Consider the following 18,458-nt stretch of genomic DNA (forward strand, 5'->3'; position numbering starts at 1 on the left):
TCTCTTTAGGACAGTCTGTTTCTTCCTTACTATCTAGTCACTTGAATGAGATCAGTGTTCTGTAGCAACTAGCACATGATTTTCCTTTAACCCTTCTAGCTTACTCTGATGTTTTTCATGCATGCTACGTTCAGGCCAATATTAATGTGTTTGTTACAAACCTTTACAAGTACCAGTCACCCACTAGTGCTGGTGAAGGGAACTTGACAGGTAAATTGTCTATGAGCTGAAAGACTTGGCAAGAGTTTCTGAAATTATTTTCAGTACAGGTGAATATCTGGTCCAGTCTTCGTATCTGGAATAACACAGTTAAATAAAATATTTGTGTTTAAAACTACTTGCCTTTTCCCAACTGGGAAAAGATTTTTTTTGGTTGGTTATTAGCAAATGTTACTACATATGTACTCTGCAATAAGGCAGTTGCTGTCCAAATATATGAGAAGAAACAAAGCATTTCTTTCCCTTTAAGGTTTGTGTTCTTAGGCAGAAAACAGACCTGTTTTTTCCAAGAGTCTAGGAGGACAACAGCTCCTTACCCTCTTAGTCTAATCTGTTTTATCTGCTGGTAAGACACTATATACTGAGCAACTGGAGTACATCAGTTTCCATTCTTATCAAACACAAATATTTACCACAGGCGATCCAAGGTCCCCTGAGATCCATGCTACTCTTGAAAATGTAACTTAACAAAGATCAAACTTCTAATTTTTTTTCCGATTTAATTTTATTTGGGTTAAAGGTTACCTTATTAGCAACTAAGTATTTTTTTTAAATCAAGGAAAATACCTAACACATTACTACTTCGATTTACTCACCAACTTGGTTGTACAGGTTCTTTAATATTCTTTCTCAGCTGTAGTTCCTGTCAGTGAGAAAACTGTGAAATGTTTTGACATTAATTGTCAGTGAGGAATTGAAACACAGAAGTCAATGAGCAATTAATATTATTAAACTTTAATGGATGCATTCCATATAAAAATATCACATGTGGTATGGCATAGCAATTGACAGATGTCTGTTTAGAAGGAGAATTGTGGGCATCTCCAAGGGCAAGGTCATACTTCACGTACAGAGGGCAAGAAGAGAAGCGGCGCAGGTAGCCACATAAGTGAGTCGAGATGTGAGGAACTATTTCTGTGCTAAATAACACGGGGAATTTGAAGCATCATGAGCTTTTGAGAGCCTTGCTGTTTGCAAGCCACGGGCTCAAGATTAGGAGCATTGATATTGCCTCTCCCCTGCCCGTGTGGTGTGCATCGGATGGCAACAAATGACATCCCCTTTTCCCAGTCCTACCTTCCCAGCCCTGCCAACAACCCTTTGAGCAGTGATCACCCGGTGAAAAGTGATAACCTGGGTTAAAACTACTCTCTTCCATTGAGGCTGGGCACCCAGTCCCTCATTTAGCAGTCTTATTTCCCCACATTGTCACAAGAAAAAGTGTACGCCTGTTAAGGGTGTGGGAAAATGCAACCACAGATAGAGATTTTCACAGGACATCATCTCTCTGATGTTTCAGATAATGTTCTGCAGTGCTCGTCAGGAGATGACACAAACAAAAACAAAATGACAAAAGGTAAACAACAAAATTATTAGTCTGGGATAAAAATTGTGTGCAAAACCTACAGTTTTTATCATGTAAATATCAACATATAAATATTAGACTATGTTTCCACTAGTGAAATTTAACAATACTGTGCATTGTCATTGAGCCAACTCAGCCACCTATTGAATTTATTACACAAATGATTGTTTTCAAAGTCCAGCAACTGACTACATGCCTAACGTGCAGCTCTGCAGGCAGGACCAGTCCATTATCTCCAGGCAACACGTTAATTGTTTCAGGCAATAGCAGCGATGTGGCTCTCCTTGCGGCAAGAGGGCAGCGAGTCCCTATTACACCTCCAGTACAATTTAGGAGTGCAGCAAAGCACCATTGACATGACCAACCCCAAAGTAAGCATGAGACAAATTACCCATTTAATCAGCCCAGAGTATATAAAGGGGAGGATGAGGATGGTGAGAATCACCACAAGCAGCAGGAGCAGCACAAGTCTCTGGAGAGCCAGTCTGTTGTCTGCTGGAACATTTTCATCTCTGTATAAAGTGTCTTGGCTGGTCTGAGTCCAGCTATTGCTCTCCAGCCCCGTGGCAGAGACATGTACCTCAGGATTTGAATCGAGGTTTTCCAAATGCTCCATGATGTCTTCTTTATTTTGAAGCGTGCGGATGAGCCCTCCTGACACAAAAGTAGCTTTTCTGCACAGGGGGCAGGTGATTATCCAGGTACTCTCTTCTTTCCTGAGGATGAGCTTGAGACAGACCGCGCAGAAGGCATGCTGGCAGTCCAGGACCTTTGGTATTCTGTAGATGTTGTACTTGTTGAAGCAGACTAGGCAATCCATGTCAACAGATGTTATGGTTGAATACTGGTGCTTCATTTCAGAAGTGCATACTTCGGGAGAGCTTGAGTTTGTTGGCGTAACAACAGGCTTTGAGTTTGGATAGTCTCTTTCAGAAATCTCTGGTTTAAAGGCATCAGGACTGTCTCGCTCTGTGACTGAAGGTCTTTCCATTTCTTTAATACATTCTTCAGAGAATCCCAGCCTCTTCACGTCTGCAGTGTTTTCTGTTAGGGGTCCTGCTCTGCTCATTTCTGCAGTACCTTCTGCAGTGGGCGCAGGACTGTCCTTCCCAGCCTGTGATACGCCAGGAGCTGTCGATCCATTCTCATCGTTTAGCCTGTCAGTGGATTTCTCCATGGAGATAAACCTTGGTGCAGTTCGTCTTCCCTTAGCTGAAGGATTTTCTGAGTTTCTGGCTCCTTTTATGTGCAGCTTTATTCCTGTTGTATGCATGATTGATTAGTGACAGCTTTAAGTGTGTTGTGCTCTTACAATACGATGCTTTTATGAGATGGGGACCTGAGTTAATTATTAACTTTGTGGCCAAGACATTTTACAACAGTTGATAATCTCACTGAGCAATTCCCGTCCGGAAGCAGACCCCATGGCATTAGCAGGCTGCAGTTTTGTTCACTGTGATAGCCAGACACTACCATTATTACTAAATTAGTACTTTATTTGGTGAAAGCAATTTCATTGGTCTCTAAACACCACTGTGCTGGACAGTGACAGATTTGGATGAATCTAATATTAACATTGGTGTACTGAATGCCTTGCTTTGATTAGGGAGGGTATAAGTATCACCAATTTTGAATGCTCTGCGTAGGAAGTCTGTTCTTGCTTTAGCAATACTCACTACCCTAGAGCTGTTACCCTATAGCACAAAGTAAAGAATGAGATTGAGATGATTAATGTTGAGTGTTGAATGTCTGATTATTATCAACTCCTTTACTGTAGGAGCACCCCCGTTGGTTTCAGTCACCAGAGAGCTTCAGGTGCGAACAGAAGCATGCGGTGGGGTCACCCAGGGTCTCCCAGAGTCCGTGAGAGAGATCTGGAAATGGAAAGCAAGGTTAGTCATGGTAGGACCATCTTCTTTTTCTTGGCACTCACAGGCCAACCTCATGCACTCAGGAATGCCCTTCCATTAGGTGGTTTGTGAATATTCATCTCGTCTGAAAAAATTTTTAAAAAGCCTGAACAAAAACCCTTTGTCTTTAATTTCCTTCTACCTTTTTATTTGAGGGATAAAACACAGATGGTTTCTCAGTACAAATCCTGTGGAAGGAAGGAAGGGTTACTAATCCCAGAAAGCTGGACTAGGTCAGCATTACTGGTAGAAGACTCACAGTGCCAAGTTGGTAGCCTCAAGTGCACCCGAATGTTCAAGCTGTCTGTGCTACCATGTACCAGCCCCTCCCTCCAGCAGAGGAGCAGCGGAAAGAAATAACTGCAATTTAGGAGGGCAAGGAGTTCAGGAAGACTCTAATCTCATGAACTTGCTGATGGGGGGGATGAGCTGAGAAGTGCTTGTTCTTCTTTGCTGAGAAATAGTAGAAGGTTTGTTGTAAGCAAACTTCACAAAAGCGTCTGGGTGTTCCTGCTGTATTTCTGCTGATGGGGCATGTAGCAGTGTTTGGTGGAGTTTTGGGTGACCCCAAATTGTAGGAGCCTGAACATCTTTCAGTTGCAGAAGTATGACTCATAGTTGAAGTGCAAGAATGCCTAGAAGTGGGTTGGTGAACCTCAAGGCTCATTTATGTTTGAAAATATGAGAATTTTCTACTGCATTTCACCTACCTCTTTAATTAGTAAGTTAACACTGTTAAAAATAAAAGATCTGGGAAAACAGAAGGCAGACCTGCCATTTTTACAATGCCTTAGAAATTTCAAATTTAGTTTGTCAGTTCCCGTGTCTGAAATGGAAATGTGTTAAAATCTACAGATTCTTCATCATTAGAACAGTATGAAAGTGGCTTGCAGATGTTGGGAAGCTGGAACAGACACCAACAGGGGCAACTGCACTCCTAACTTAAATAATTCAGTTAAAAACCAGGTGGGATGAATCCATGCCTCCATGTCTGTTTGCTCTGTCTTCTGGCAACGGGTGGCAGTGACTTTTCCCTGCCTTCCCACTGCACATGCTGGAAACTCAGAGCTGGTGGAGAGGCATGGTGGTTTTGCTACAGATGCACGTCAGCAGGGAGGAGAATTTGCTGGAGGGAAGTGGAAATGGAGTGTGTCATGCTTTGGAGAGGTCCTGGTGCTTCCACTGGCTGTGGTTTACTGCCACGTGGATCAGGGACCCCACGGGAGGAAGCGTGATCTCGTGTGGGGGCTCAGGAGGCTGCAGCCAGGCAATTCCTGCGCTTGTTTCAGCAGTGTGGTTCAGGCAGTGCAGTCTCTCTGCTCAGGTTTCATCAGTTGCATTGGGTTAAAAATGTCTGTGCATTATTGTTCTCCATTGATGAAATTTTCTGCCAAATGTCAAGGGACTTGCCCTGATTTTCACTCAGTTTTGTCCTTTGTGTCATGAGTTCACTGTCTTGCATTCAGGTTGTACTTCACTGAATTGCCATTAGCTCTTTAATGCTACTTAGCTAATTACTGTTTCATTAATCATTTGCAATCAGTTTATATACTAATCCTGTTTTCCTGCTTTTAGTATGTTTGCATAAGAAAATGTGTTTCTATAGAATGCTCCTGATGGACTTGTTTATGACAGGAAATGGATATAAAGGAGTGGTTGTGTCATTTCAGAGTAAAATCCTCACTTGCCGCTGGGCTTTGAGCACAGTAATATTCAAAACATCCGAGAAGATACTGTTGATAGTCCCACGAGCTTCTTCCTGTGCTCAAGCTGCGTTTCAGATTGTTGTGACTCCAGACAAGAGGAACTTAAAAAAAAAAAGTGACTTAAAAATTGTCTTGATGTGAAGCCTCTTACTGTATCCACTGTTACCCAGTGTACGTACGAGCAAAGCAGAGGCTGCTGTCAGCGGGCAGTTGCCTTCATTTTTACAATGCATTGTCTGCTGCAGCAAGGAATTTTTTACACTGAGGTCGAAAAGGAGGTTGCTCTTGCAGTGATAAAGCTACAGCAGATCGTGCTCAGATGCAGCCTCATTGCAGGTACTAACAAATGTTTATTTGACTTGATAAATGGGACCTGAAACGCCTCACAGCAGAATCCTACCTGGCGATTTTTGTCTCGCCTTATTAGTCTGTGATGTGCTTCTGTGACACTGTAACATTCTGTGACGCTGTAATATTCATGCCAAGGGAGTTGATTCTCTCGTTATCTCGGTGTCTGTTCCCAAATTTGCAGTGTTTTCTTAGTGTTCATCACAAAGCTGTTTGGATGCACCTTCTGAGCTATAAATTAGACATAAATTTGACCGATGCACAGCAGTTCTGACAGCATTGGGCAGATCCTATCGCAGTACCCTCTGAGCAGAGCAGCGCGAGGAAAAACCCAGTAAAGGGACAGAATAAATGGGGGCAGCGGAGGAGGCTGTTCACAGTGGGTGACCTCTTTAACTGGTTGCTGTGGGAAGACTGGGAGAGCAGGAAATCCCTCCCGAGAGCCGGACTCTGGAAGAGTCACCGTCGTCTTGCGGTGCCGCTTTCTGCTGCCCGGCTCAGCCGTTCGGGGCTGCTGGGGGACGGGGGAGAAGCTTCGGCCTGTTACACGGGTGACATTTAATTAATTGGTGCCGGTCGCTGCTGCCAGCGACGTTCTCGTGGTGCCACCTCGTGGGTGGTCGATCTTCTCCCCTCTTCCTCTCCTTTTCGGTTCGATTCGGTGTCGACCAGGCAGCGGCTGGGGTGACCCGCGATGGTTTATAACCGGGCGCAGCACCCACGCGTGGGAGGTCACGGCAGCGAGTGGAAGGTGTTCTGGGGCAGCAGGGAGGGGGGCACGGGGGCTGCGGCCCTGCCGCTGAGGACAGGCTCCTGGCCGGAGGAAGGCAATTAGCAGCCGGGGTTAATGAGGAGGGGGGATCTGGCAGCCTCAGGCGAAGCATTTGGGTCTAATAGTCGTGATTTATGGGGCTGCTCTTTGCACCCTCCCCAGCTGCTTGGCTGCACCTTTCTTCCCTTCGCAGTTCCCACTGCCTTTCATCTCAGAGCGCTCTGCAGCCTCAGTTTCCCTCCCGGCACCTCCCTCTCCCTCCTCCTCCTCTTCCTCCTGGAGGAATCCGCCCCGGGGAGGGGAGGGGGAGCGGGTAGAGCGGCGGCGCTCTGGCCGCTCCTGCGCCGCTCTCGATGGTGGCGCAGGCGCGGTGGGCGCCCGGCGGGGATGTCCCGCAAACAGGCGGCCAAGGCCCGGGCTGCTGCTGGAGCCAGGAAGGTTCGGCGGCCCCAGCAGCCTCCTCCCGCCGGGCCGGCTCCGGGCCCTGGCGCGGGCGCGGGGGGCCTAGCCGGGCAGCTCCGGGCCCTCGGCCTCAAGCTGCGGGAGGTGCCGGGCGATGGGTGAGCGCCGCGACGGGTCGTGTCCCCCCTCCCCCCCCGCTTCCCCCCCCCCCCCCCCAGGCCTGCTGAGGGCTTTCCCCTGGGGGGTTGAGTGGGCCCGATGCTCCGCAGGGGTGAGGGCTTCCCCCCTGTACCCCTCAGAGATCGAGGGGCTCTGCTCTCTGGTTGCGCGGGGCCTGTGTCCCCGGGGGCTGAGGGCTCCTTTGGCCTGTCACCTGCTGGCCGGAGGGCCCTGCTGTCCCAGGCCTGAGCCCTGGGGGGGTTGAGGGGGGCTGAGGGCTCCCCTGGCCTGCTGAGCAGAGTGTAGGAAGGTCCGTAAGTACTGGGTGAAAGGGGGATTAGACGTGACTGCTGAGAAATCGCTTGGTATATCATTGGGTTGACCTTTGCTGCTTTGTGTCATTTGTCTTGGTGTCAGTTTAAGACAGTTTGGCCCAGCACTCTTACCACCCTTGACTTCTTACTCTGCTGGAGCTGATGACATGTTCACTGAAAACCTTATGTTCTTACCAGCATTTTTTCTAACAGCAGCAGCCATCCAAAGCACAGAGAATAGGTGCTACTTCACATTCATGTCTGTTGAATGTCTTGGGCAGAAAGAGTGCAGCTCTTTTTCTTTCCCTTTAACACCATATTCTTTCTGCTGCTACACCAGGATCATTCATTTAGTGGTTTATCTGTTAGCAGCCTTTCAGATACACTGACTGGTGGTTTCTCTCTCGGTAGCAATTGTTTGTTTCGGGCCTTGGGAGACCAGCTTGAAGGGCACTCACGAAACCACCTCAGACATCGCCAGGAAACGGTGGATTACATGGTAAAGCAGCGTGAGGATTTCGAGCCTTTTGTGGAGGATGATGTGCCCTTTGAGAAACACGGTATGGTCTCCATATGACACTGATGGGAGGGGTTATTGTGCAAATGTGATTATATCCCATTTGAGCACCTTTCCAGTTCTTCACCCCAGAACTGTGTTAGGGCTCCTGTCTAGTTTTTAGAAACAGTGAGTTTATATTTCTCTCTGTAGAAAGATAAGCTATTAAACTTCTAGTATATGTCTGGAAAATTGTTTAGGAGAAACTTGGAGAAGGAAAGAGAGGCACAAAAAAGGCAAGGAGTTAAAATTTGGAGTTTTCAAAAGGAGCTTACAAAAATTGTCTCGCTCTCTGTGAATAGTGGTGGGTGTTGAGTGGCTGATTCTTTGGGCTTCATTTTCTCCTTGATGCTTGATGTTTTGTAGCAGTAACCCAGAAGAAGATCCAGAGCAGAGACTGATACAGCCTTTGTTCTAGCAGCTTTGAGGATGTGCCAAGTACCATGCAGGTGATGCATGAAAGCAGTTTGGTCATTTTGCACATGGCACTCTTCCTTCTGAGCTAACACAAAGCCTATGGCCTTGCGTAATCTAAGGGTGTACTGCATTTTTTTAGAGGCTTCTGTGGCCGTTTAAGACATATTAACTTCTGTTGCTGCCAGATTCTTGCCTCATCAGTCACTGTTTCACAGTTGGTATTTCCTTTCCAGAATTTTTTGGGCTCATGTTGAAATTTACTCATTATCCCTCCAATGCTTTTGGAAGTGTCAGAAACCAAGTTTCCAACTCTTCTGAATGTTTTTTCCTTTAGTTACCAATCTGGCGAAGCCTGGTACCTTTGCTGGCAACGATGCTATTGTGGCTTTTGCAAGGAACAATCAAATGAACGTGGTTATTCATCAACTTAATGCTCCGCTGTGGCAGGTGAGAAACAAAACTTCTATATTTTGGCCTAATTTTTAGCTGATGAATGCAAATGTTTTTGAAACTTCCTGATCTATTAAAAGAGAGCAGTCAGTAGCCATAGTTAGCTGGGCATGGTGTAGAGCTGTGCTTGCTTTTTCTTCCTTGGGGGAAAACATCCCATATTGCAGCTAGGAAGAGAGGGAATGAAGTGCATGAAAGATCAGGATGTGGAGGCAGAGCAGCGTGTTCGTGTTTTAGTTTGGGTTTAAGCTCATAACTTGATTGGTCTGCTTCTGTCTCCTGAAGATCAGGCTACATATGGGGTGACTTTTCTGATAGGAATTTGAGCCAGGCTTAAGGAAACCTGTACAATAAGGTTCAGGAACGTGGAAGAGAAGGTATAGCAGGACAGATGCAGCAGTGTGTTGGAATGAAGCTCCATCAGTTCTGCATGGGACTTGAAATGAGAAGGTTTTGGATAGTTGGAGAAATGAGGTCCTGGACTGGGCAGAAGAGGGAAGAAGTTTTAAAACCTGAAGGCAGTGTTTAATCAGCTTCTGGAAGGGACTGTATTTATGGTTTCCTCTGACAGTGGTGCACTGGAACAAGTAATCCATCATGTCTCTCCTACTCTCTTTTTTTTGTTGTTTTTCTGTGGCAAGTCCACACTGGAATGGGTCCACGCTCAATCTCTGCCTGTTCACTGAGCAAGTGAGAACCTGTATTCAAGTCAGGATAGTTTCTTGCCCCAATGTACAGATAGAACCAGTGAAATACATAGATTAAATAGGGCAATAAAGATAAAAGATCAGATGAAAGCTGCTGTCAGTGGTGTCTTAATTACATTTAAAACAGTGTCAGGTGGATTCCTGAACCCAAACAAGTTTAAATTCTTATTTCTGTGGCAGCCAAGGGCAGTGAGACAGCTAACCAAAATGCTCACCTGCTTGACCTGCGAGAGCGTGCGGAGGTGGTGACCCTGCAGGAGAGTTCGTGGGGGTGCTGTCCATGTTTCGTTACTGTTTTGAACCGGATACTCACCTCAGTATACTTAACTCTTCTTGATATTTTCTATATCCGAGCTCTCTTTCCCCATTCATTGACCTTGCCAGGGTTGTAAATACAGAGTTTGTGATGAGGTTCTGTTTTGCTTGAGTATAGTCTTGTTAGTAAAGGGTTGTCTTAGGCTCCTGAGAATGGCCTAAGTAAAGAGAACTGTTAATAGTTGTGATAAAAGGAGCCTCCTACCTGCACAGAGGATATGTCAGAACATCAAAGTATGTAGGGCATCACAACATGGTGATAATGTTAGCAAGTTACTAAATTCAACTAACCCAGGATACCATTTTTTCTTAATTTTTTTATACTTTTTTTTCCTCCCTCTCCCTGCTTTGGAGCTCCAGCAAAATTTTAGAAAGATTAGATCAGCAAGATGCTTAAAGCAGGTGGTATGAATATCTCCTTTGGTCATGACTCTAAAGCAGTTGGTGAGTTATCCTTTAATTTTAAGAGAACCATTTGTATGCATGGCAACTAAGCTGAAAAAATGTGAGCAGAAGTGTTAAGGACCTCCAGCTGTTTCTCAAGCTCTTGCCTTATCAAAAGCTCCTTGGAGGTGGGCATCTGCATGGACTTTTTAGGGCTTTTAACACCCCTTACATTTTTGATAGTGACTGTAAATGTAGAGCTTCAAGTTAGCTCAGATGTTTAGGTTATATTATTGGCTTTTTGGATAACTGCTTACCTTTTTCAGTGTTTGCCCTTTTTTTTTTTTATCTGCAGCTGGTTTTTACTTACAGTTCCAGTATACTGTGGAAAGAGCACTCAAAAAGAGGCTTCACTACTGAGAGCTAAATTGACTAATTTTCAGAATAATCTTTTAAGAGCTTTGGGATTTATTAGATACCTATTTAGTCTCTGGCAGAGGAGAAATGTTGAAAATAAATCTTACTGGGTTGCAACATGTTGAATAACTTAATAGGATAAAAAGCAGGAGTTAAGTATGACCAAGTGTTGTGTTGGAACTTAAAGGTGAACAAGTGTAAAATAGATGAATGGAGAACATCTGTTGTGAAATCTGAAGTTGTTAGTGCAACACAAACCGCAGATGGGGTTGAAAGGTGACTTGGTGTATATTCTGTAAGTTGGGATAAGCTGATTCAAAGACGTAAAAGGATTGGGAAATTCTGGAGCCCTTGAGCAGGCATTTCTTGTTGTTTACTTACTAACATCTTCTCCTGGAAAGCTGTCAGATCTTTGAACTCTGGCTTGACAGGTAAGCAAAGGAGATCTGCAAACGAGTGTAATTTTCTGCATTCTTTGCAAGAGTTGGAATGCTGTGTAGCTTTTAGCTGATAATTTGAGGTGTTGATGATTGGGGTAGAAATTATTCTTGCATCAGTACAAATAATACTCAGGACAAGAATTTTCTACGGAAACTGCTGTACTTGGTGCTGACAAAGCAAAGGAACGCTTGGCTGTTAACAGTGCTCCTGCATGGAGTTAATATGTTTTCATAGTTTGGCTTTATTTCTATTTGTCTGTCTTCTAAAAACAAAACGTAGCCACTTCATATGCTAACTGCTAAAATAGCATCTTGTCCCAACCGCAGAACAAAACTTACTCTGGGTGACTGTTTTCACTGTGGTCATAACTTGAATGGACTCTTTTCCTCATGTTAGAGGCGAAGAAGACATTGTACCCTGAACGGGAGCTGTCACTGAAGTTGTGTCTGGGAAGATGATCAGAAAACTAATAGCTCCTGTGGAAAGTTTAGAAAATAGTTTTGAGCTTTCCACTGAAATATTTTCGTACTGTGTTTTGTTTGTTATGATGTAACTGACCCACTAGTATCTGGTTTTCAAACATTATCCTTGAGATAGAAGCTCCATTGTTACTGTAGGCACATCTGGATTATTAGGTCGATGCTTCCTGTTTAAAGATGCTTCAGTAGCTGTGTACTTTGCTTCTGATCATGATGTTTATCATTGCTTCAAAAAACTAATACTTTGAAAAATAAGATGCTGAATTTGATTCCAAATCCTCATTTGCAGTTTATTTGTTTCAATTAGATTCGGGGCACAGACAAAAACAACGTGAGGGAACTTCATATTGCGTATCGTTACGGAGAGCACTACGACAGTGTGAGGAGAATCAATGACGATTCTGAAACTCCAGCATATCTTCAGATGGAGGTTGGTTATGGCAGGATGACCTGGGTCAGCTGTGGGTGATAAATGAAACTGGTGAATGTTACCAGTTTATTTCCTTTCTCATCTGCACTGAGACGGAGAAAAAAGTTTGGTCCCTGTGTCATGCTGGGAAGGGCCCAGAAGAGCCCCTAAGGTCATTGTAACTAGTGCTGCCTGCTCTCTTGAGACAGGCTGTAAAGTGTTTAAATTACTGGGCTGGAAATCAATCCTGAATCTGATGCTGTGATCTGGGCTGTAGAGGTCTCAAAGCAACCCCATCTAAATCGCATGCTGGTGCACCTTGAATGCAAAAGCAAAGTGAAGGGAGGAAAAAGATGGAAATGCAACAGCTGGATACAATAGTCTTCTTCATCTCTCACTTTTTTTGTGTTAGGGAGTGAGCTGTGCTGTCCTTGAAGTTCTCTGCACACAACTGTGTAATGTGTGGCATTGTAAAAAAATTAATACCTCACTTCAAAAGCTAGTGATTGTTTATGGCTGTGCATGATCTCGTAGCATTTGAGAGTTTGTGTATGAGTCGTAGGAAACGATGTCAGTGATGATGAAAGTAACACAGTTTCCAACATGCTTTGACACAGGATATTTCTGAGAAAAGTGTGCCGCCATAATTAAATTTATGACGATGTCAGGTTTTTTTACTCTATGTGATGAAATGGCTGCATGCTTGTGTGATCTGCTGGGCTTTGCTTTTCTTGCAGATGCTTTTCAAAAATGATTCCAATAAGGAGAAGGAAGTGCAGCCACAGAAGGGTGACTCTGAAGATGAGATTGAAGCTGAAATGGAAGATGCTGTACAAAAAGTGTGTAATGCAACTGGATGTTCAGTAAGTGTTGAGTGGCCTTTTTGTGCTTAATGTTCAAACCTTCTTGATACATGAAAGTGGCCTTGGGAAAAATTCTAAAAAATACTCATCTTGGACAATTTCAGTACCACAGCCATAAATCAAGATGCATTTCATCCTAGACTTAACTCTTAAAAGCAGATGAAATGCATACTCTGTGTGGATACCTTATAATTTTGGAAGGTTTGTCTTGCAGTCTTTCAGAAAACTCACTTTCAAACAAATTCTGTAAGATTTAAAATCCTTTGAGGATGTCTGTAGTTAAGCACCCCAAATGATTAGGCAATCTGTGAATCTTGGCTGTTGGCCCTGGATAGCCTGTGTGGTTACTGCAGACGGCTGCTTGCCCAGTGCAAATGCATAGAACAGAAAGGGCCGAGAGTGAAATGGTTATGCTGAAACTGAATATTCCTTTTTCCTGATATCTTCAGGATTTTAAGATTTTCTCCCTCACCTCTTTCAGAAATGGAATACAGGCTAACTGAAAGGTCATAAAAGCAGACAACCACCTCCTCTCAGTGCTGCAGTTGGTTGTTAAATTAATGTATGTCAGTGATTTGAACTCTCTTCAGCTTTATCTTTCTCCTTTTACGGACAGGACATTGATTTAGTAAGCCAGATTCTGGAAGTGGAAGACTGCAATACAGAATCTGCACTATTTGCCATCTTTCAAGTGAATGAAGTGGAAAGAATCAGTAAGTACATGGAGTTTGTCACCTGGTGTTTCAGAAGGACACTGTCTGACATGAATGTTCACTGTGAACAGCAGTTCAACAGGGATAGTTGCTGTTGGCTGTGCTGCCACTTCAGCCTTTCTGTGCTCAGGAAGGTTGTTAATGAAGGCAGATTTAAACCAGCTTCCAAAGAAACCCTGTTCTGGAAATTCTGGAAGAAGGAACTGGCTGACAGTGAGACAGCTTCTGGGTAGGGTGTGTCTGAGAAAAACTTCTTTTGTTGGTAGGTACTGAGGAGCAGCATGATCCCCGGAGCAAAGATGAGAAATTGTGTAGCAGAACTCTGCGGGAAGAAAACGGAAGTGATTCAAGAATCTTTGGAAATCGAAGCTTGCATCAAGGTGAAATAAGAAACAACAAAGAACAGGCTGGATCTGATGAAGAGAATCGAGCTAGCAGAAACCCAAAGGTATGTAAAGGATGGTTTGGCAGTGATTTGCATGCCCTTTAACAATTAGAGGAATGGTTAGGATTGCTTAATCAGCAATTATCTTATCCTTTGAAATAAAAAGAGCTTCTGCATGCTGGATTTTGTTGCTGCTACAGCTGTGACTTCTCAGACAAACATTTAATAGCGACATGTGGCACTCTTACAAAAATGACACAAAATAAAGTCCAGATAAGTAATTTGGAATAAACAGTCCTTGGCAACTGCTTTGAAATCTGCTTGTCTCCTTTCCACTGTTTTATATTCTCTCCGACTGAGCAGAAAACGTATGTTTTCAACTTTGTGGTTTTATCCTCCTTTCAGGTATCTAAAAAACAGAAGAAGGAACAGCAGCGGCTAGAGAAGAAGAAGCGACAGGAAGAGAGGCACCGACAAAAGGTCTTGGCCAACAAGAGTAACTGTGCAGATAGCAGCAGGGGAGAGACAGACTCAACCAACCACGTCACCTTGGTGAAGACCATGGCAGCTCTAAACATATGACTGAATGTGTTCGGAGTGCTCTGGTGAGAAAAGCAAATAAAACTGAAGACAGAACTCCCCTCAAGCAGACTTCGAAGCACCTATTGTTATCTTAAAATCCGTTTCTGCAGAGATCTCTAAGCACACGTGAATTTCCCGTTTCTTCAGTTGCAGAGCAAATGGTTATTCAGTAATTCTGCGTCAACTTGTGTGTGAGAAGAGTTGTTTGAACTTAACAAAAAGTAAAGACTTGTTTTTATAATTTTGGAGTTAGATGAAGGTGAGAACCTTTTCTTCACACAGCAGTGTCAGATTTGATTTGAGATCTCTTGATGTGCTTATATTATTTTTATTTTCATAGCAACTTTTTACTTGGTTATGCTTGGAGGAGCCTTATTTTACCTTGCTGTCGGGGAAAGCTTAATAGTTCTCAACTCAGGAACGTGGAGCTTTTTTTTCTATTTAAATTTAAATAAAGTAAGGGAACAGAATCCCAGAATCCTTTCCAAAGTGAAGTGTGTCAGCCAACACTGTATCAAACATGAGATTCCTCTTTTTCTTCCCATGCAAGAATGCAGTGATAAGTTTTAATCTAACTAGAACTGCTTGTGTTGTTGCACTGAGCTGTCTCAGAAGTGATTAATACACGAAGGGAGAATGGAATTCCTGCATCCATGCTTGCTTCTTGCTTAATTTTGAGATCAGCTTGTTTGCTAGCTGTTGAGACCTTCAGAGAAAAGAAAAAAAGAGAAAGTAATAGGAGTGGACTCATGATGCCACAGAGCCAATTTGTCCGATCTGGTGAAGTCTAGTGACATTATAAAATGCAGCATGAGCAGGCATGAGGTTTCTGTTGAGTGTTGTTACTTGGACATCTGGAACCTCATCACCTTTGCCATACTCTGGAGCCTTTGGGCTCCTCCAGAGCTTTAGTCCAAGCCAGGAACGTGATAGTTGTTAGTCTCCAAATGAAATTAGTATAGCCAAAGGATCAAGAGTCCTGGGCACAAGCTTCTAAGTAGCAGTGATCACTGGGAGCCCTGCCTGCTTCTCTCTTCATAAATCGACCTTTCTCCAGGGTAGGATTTTTTCATCTTAAATTCCTCTTCGGTAAGGTCACCGAGTACCGTAGAATGTACAGCTTGAATCTGTGATGCTTTTCCACTATAGGATTGTGAATTTGGACTGAAGTGTAAGGACTGTGGGACTTGGCCCTTGATTTATGGCTTGCGGTGTTTCAGCTTCACTCAGCTTTTTGGACTTGGATCAAGCGCGAAGCTTGAAGAAAGCACATGTGCACTTACACACACAATAGATAGCAGGAGACACCTCATCAGCCGGGGCAGAGACAAAATAGATTTTTTGAAAGTAAGGAATGTTGCTTTGAAAAAATTCCGTGTGTTCTTTGAAGTTTCTAAATCGGCACGGGAATATTGCCTTTTTTGACTGAACTGCCAAGATCTGAGATAGTGCTTCTCAATATGCTCTGCTACTGTTTATCAAGAGCATTTGAAGAATAAAAAGAAAGGAGCCCTACTTTAAGTACTGGTGGTGTAGGAGAACAGGCTTTAATGTTGGTGAAGAAGTTCCTTTGGTTCCTGTAATGAGCTTGGTGGAAATAAAAAGTAATACAAAGCAGCTCTTAGGCTTTATGGTGGGACATAGTGTCTGGCAAGTGAAGCAGCACGTTCAGTGCTGCTCTGAGTGCCAGTGGTAGGTGTGAGCAACCGCTGTAGAGGGGAGACTGAGTACTGTTTCAGAGGTAGAGAGAGCATGGACGAACCTTGAATTCACAGTACTATTCTTAAAGAGAAAAATGTCTTCGGTAAAATCTATTTTATGTCAACCTTAGCCTGTTAGCAATGCTGCTTCCTGGAATTCTTTTTCCTCAGAACAGTCACTTTTACAGTAGTGAAAAGAATGGCAAGTCATAATTTAATGGGGAGAAAGTGCAAGTCACTTCACCGGTGTGATGAGTTGAAGACAGCAGGCATAGCGAGGTGGTTTGGGTAAATATGTCACCTCTGTCTTGCCCAGCCATATTTTGATTTGAAAGGTGGGTAGGTTCTGCAAGTTTGAAAAGACAGTAAGAATTTGAAGTTGTACACTACAAATAAGATATTTGATCTTAATGAATTGCTTTTTTGTCTTCCTGAGCCAAAACTGTTGAGAGGATTATTGTTGCTTTGAGCCTGGAGAGCTGTGAAGGGAGTTGTCCTGTGGCCAGCAGACAGGAAGCTTCTGTAGATGTGAAGGGACCCACAAAACCTAACCTCGCCCACATCCAGGCTAAACGGGCAGGCCGGCAGCAGCGACACATCTTCAGTAGCAAAGAGAGAGAGGCTGACCTTTAGCTCATGGCCTCTGATACCCGTAGCCAAAAACATGGTTCAAAATGTTTTCATTTCCAGGTGTAGTATGATTAAAACAAACTCAGTGTGCTGGGCTCGTAAGTCTTGTTAGACCAGTCAAATTCTCTTTTATTTTTGCCAGCATAGCTTTTTATCTCCACATTTTGTATCCAAAGACGTTCAAACTTTCATTTTGTCTGTTGTAGATTTTTTTCTTTTAGCTGTTGAAATTTCTGCCTGCCTGCCCTTACAGTGTGGATTTTTTTCTAGAGAATCCTTATGCAGCGTTCCTCGGGCTACTCGCTTTTCTGCAGAAAATTTGTTTTGTAAACAAGTCATGGCTCTGCTTGCAGGAGGAAGGGAGGCAAAAACCAAGAGAAACGTCATGATTCATAGCTCATGTTTACTCCTTGGTGGAGCTAACTGTGCGGTCATAGGACAGCAAGTACTGCACATTCCCTTGGTATTTGAGGAGGATTACTGTTTGTTACTAGCTGCTAGCTCATGTCTCGGAGGGTCACAAGTGGGCAGAGCTCAGGGGTGTGCTGTGACTGCTGCTGGGCTGGCAGGGTCACCGTCAGCCTCTTCAAGGTGAGTACGCGGCAGGACAGCATAGGAAGCTGCTCTCCCTGCATCTTTATCTTCCACCATCATCTTTCCCCAAATTATTTTTACCAAATCTTGCTCCTGCAGGTAAGGAGTTCAGTTGAACTGGAAGTTTTAAGTGTTTAACCAGGTTTTGTCTGCTGTCCGTGAGCATGTCTTGGTCTTAAAATGTATAGGAGGGCTTTTCTGACTGTGCTCCTCAGTTTCTGGTGTACCTCGTTCCTTTGTGGAGGGCTGCTTTTTGGTTTATTTTTTGCCTTTTTGCCTCATCTGCAGTGCCTGAACAGCAGCAGAAGTCACGTCATCTGTGGTATCCACATCTGCAGTGCTCTCGGATTCCTGTTTTGTTGGAGTCTGTTGAAACTACAGGAGAGTTTTCTTCTTTCCCTCTCCGGACTCTCAGCAGAGCACCCACTTCTGTTACCAAAGCAAACCTCTGGTTTTTGGATGCTGAGTGCAATAAAAATTGCAAAGATGTGCCAGCTGAACTGTGTGAGTGGAGTTGTGTGTGTGGGGCACACTGTGGGTTACAAAGCAAAACTTCGAGATTAATTTAACAAGTCTGAACCCTTCCTGGGGTTGTGATCTGGCTGCTGGGGTGCACGTTCACCTGCCGGCTTTCACAACTTTCAGAAGCTGCAGAAAAGGAGGGAAATTGTGCAGGAAGAATGATCCATACTCCAGTTTCGTATAAAATGGGAGATGGTTTATGCTCGTGTTGAGCTGTGCAGAGCCTGTGTGCAGGCACAAAACCTTAGAGGGCAGCATTGGCTTCCTCAGCTCTGTCCCAGCTCGCTCCTCTCATCCCAAAGCTCTTGAGTGGCTCCAGAGAATGAGTGAAAGGAGAAATGAGTGTTTTGGAGCTAAAAAGGTACCGTGTTTACTGTAGAAAATGTGAGGAAGGGGTAGGGATGTTGCTCGTGGTGAGGGCAGGAGCCCTCAGCGCTGAAGTGAAACTCAAAATACCCTTAAAGCTCCTTTATTTTAGGAGACACCCCCCACACACTGAAGGTGTGCAAAACACATCTCTGGAGACAGCATTAAAAACAGGTGCCTCCATCGAGGTCAAGGTGAGGGGCAGCTGGCTCGGGCTCGTTAGTGCTAATTGCAGATCCTGGGCAGCTGTAGTGAGGGACAAGGCGGCCTTGTTCTCCCTGGGAGAGGGAGCTGCAGCCTGAGGAGACCTGCCCTGCGAGGTGGGGTGCAAG

The 18,458-nt window shown here is 44.2% G+C and overlaps 2 protein-coding genes across 3 annotated transcripts; one reads left to right on the forward strand and one right to left on the reverse strand.

Moving 5' to 3' along the window:
* Positions 1 to 1,841: 1,841 nt before the first annotated feature.
* RNF186 (ring finger protein 186) lies at positions 1,842 to 2,762 on the reverse strand. The gene has a single exon (XM_009966630.2). The coding sequence runs from the start codon at positions 2,760 to 2,762 to the stop codon at positions 1,842 to 1,844; it is 921 nt and encodes a 306-aa protein (XP_009964932.2).
* A 3,882-nt stretch (positions 2,763 to 6,644) lies between these two features.
* OTUD3 (OTU deubiquitinase 3) lies at positions 6,645 to 17,738 on the forward strand. 2 transcript variants are annotated; one of them, XR_006165496.1, is made up of 9 exons: positions 6,645 to 6,881; positions 7,608 to 7,756; positions 8,504 to 8,616; positions 11,670 to 11,792; positions 12,509 to 12,634; positions 13,251 to 13,347; positions 13,614 to 13,795; positions 14,138 to 14,573; positions 17,527 to 17,738. XR_006165496.1 is itself a non-coding variant. In XM_042794496.1 (8 exons), exons 1-8 carry the CDS (start codon positions 6,709 to 6,711, stop codon positions 14,312 to 14,314), a joined length of 1,140 nt encoding a protein of 379 aa, XP_042650430.1. In that variant the 5' UTR covers positions 6,645 to 6,708; the 3' UTR covers positions 14,315 to 14,803. The 2 variants fall into 2 exon arrangements, 1 of the variants encoding a protein (XP_042650430.1); XM_042794496.1 differs by lacking the exon at positions 17,527 to 17,738 and having other exon boundaries at positions 14,138 to 14,803.
* Positions 17,739 to 18,458: the final 720 nt, after the last annotated feature.

Source organism: Tyto alba, unplaced genomic scaffold, assembly GCF_018691265.1.
Source record: "Tyto alba isolate M040663 unplaced genomic scaffold, T.alba_DEE_v4.0 Super-Scaffold_20000042, whole genome shotgun sequence".
In the NCBI taxonomy this organism is placed as follows: Eukaryota; Metazoa; Chordata; class Aves; order Strigiformes; family Tytonidae; genus Tyto; species Tyto alba.

Bases quoted from the DNA above. Each gene is read 5' to 3' on its own strand.
- OTUD3 (XM_042794496.1), top strand. From the start codon at position 6,709: ATGTCCCGCAAACAGGCGGCCAAGGCCCGGGCTGCTGCTGGAGCCAGG. The intron at 13,348-13,613 runs GTAAGTACATGG...TTTTGTTGGTAG, and splicing joins GAATGAAGTGGAAAGAATCA to GTACTGAGGAGCAGCATGAT. The intron at 13,796-14,137 runs GTATGTAAAGGA...TCCTCCTTTCAG, and splicing joins GAGCTAGCAGAAACCCAAAG to GTATCTAAAAAACAGAAGAA.
- RNF186 (XM_009966630.2), bottom strand. From the start codon at position 2,762: ATGGAGAAATCCACTGACAGGCTAAACGATGAGAATGGATCGACAGCT.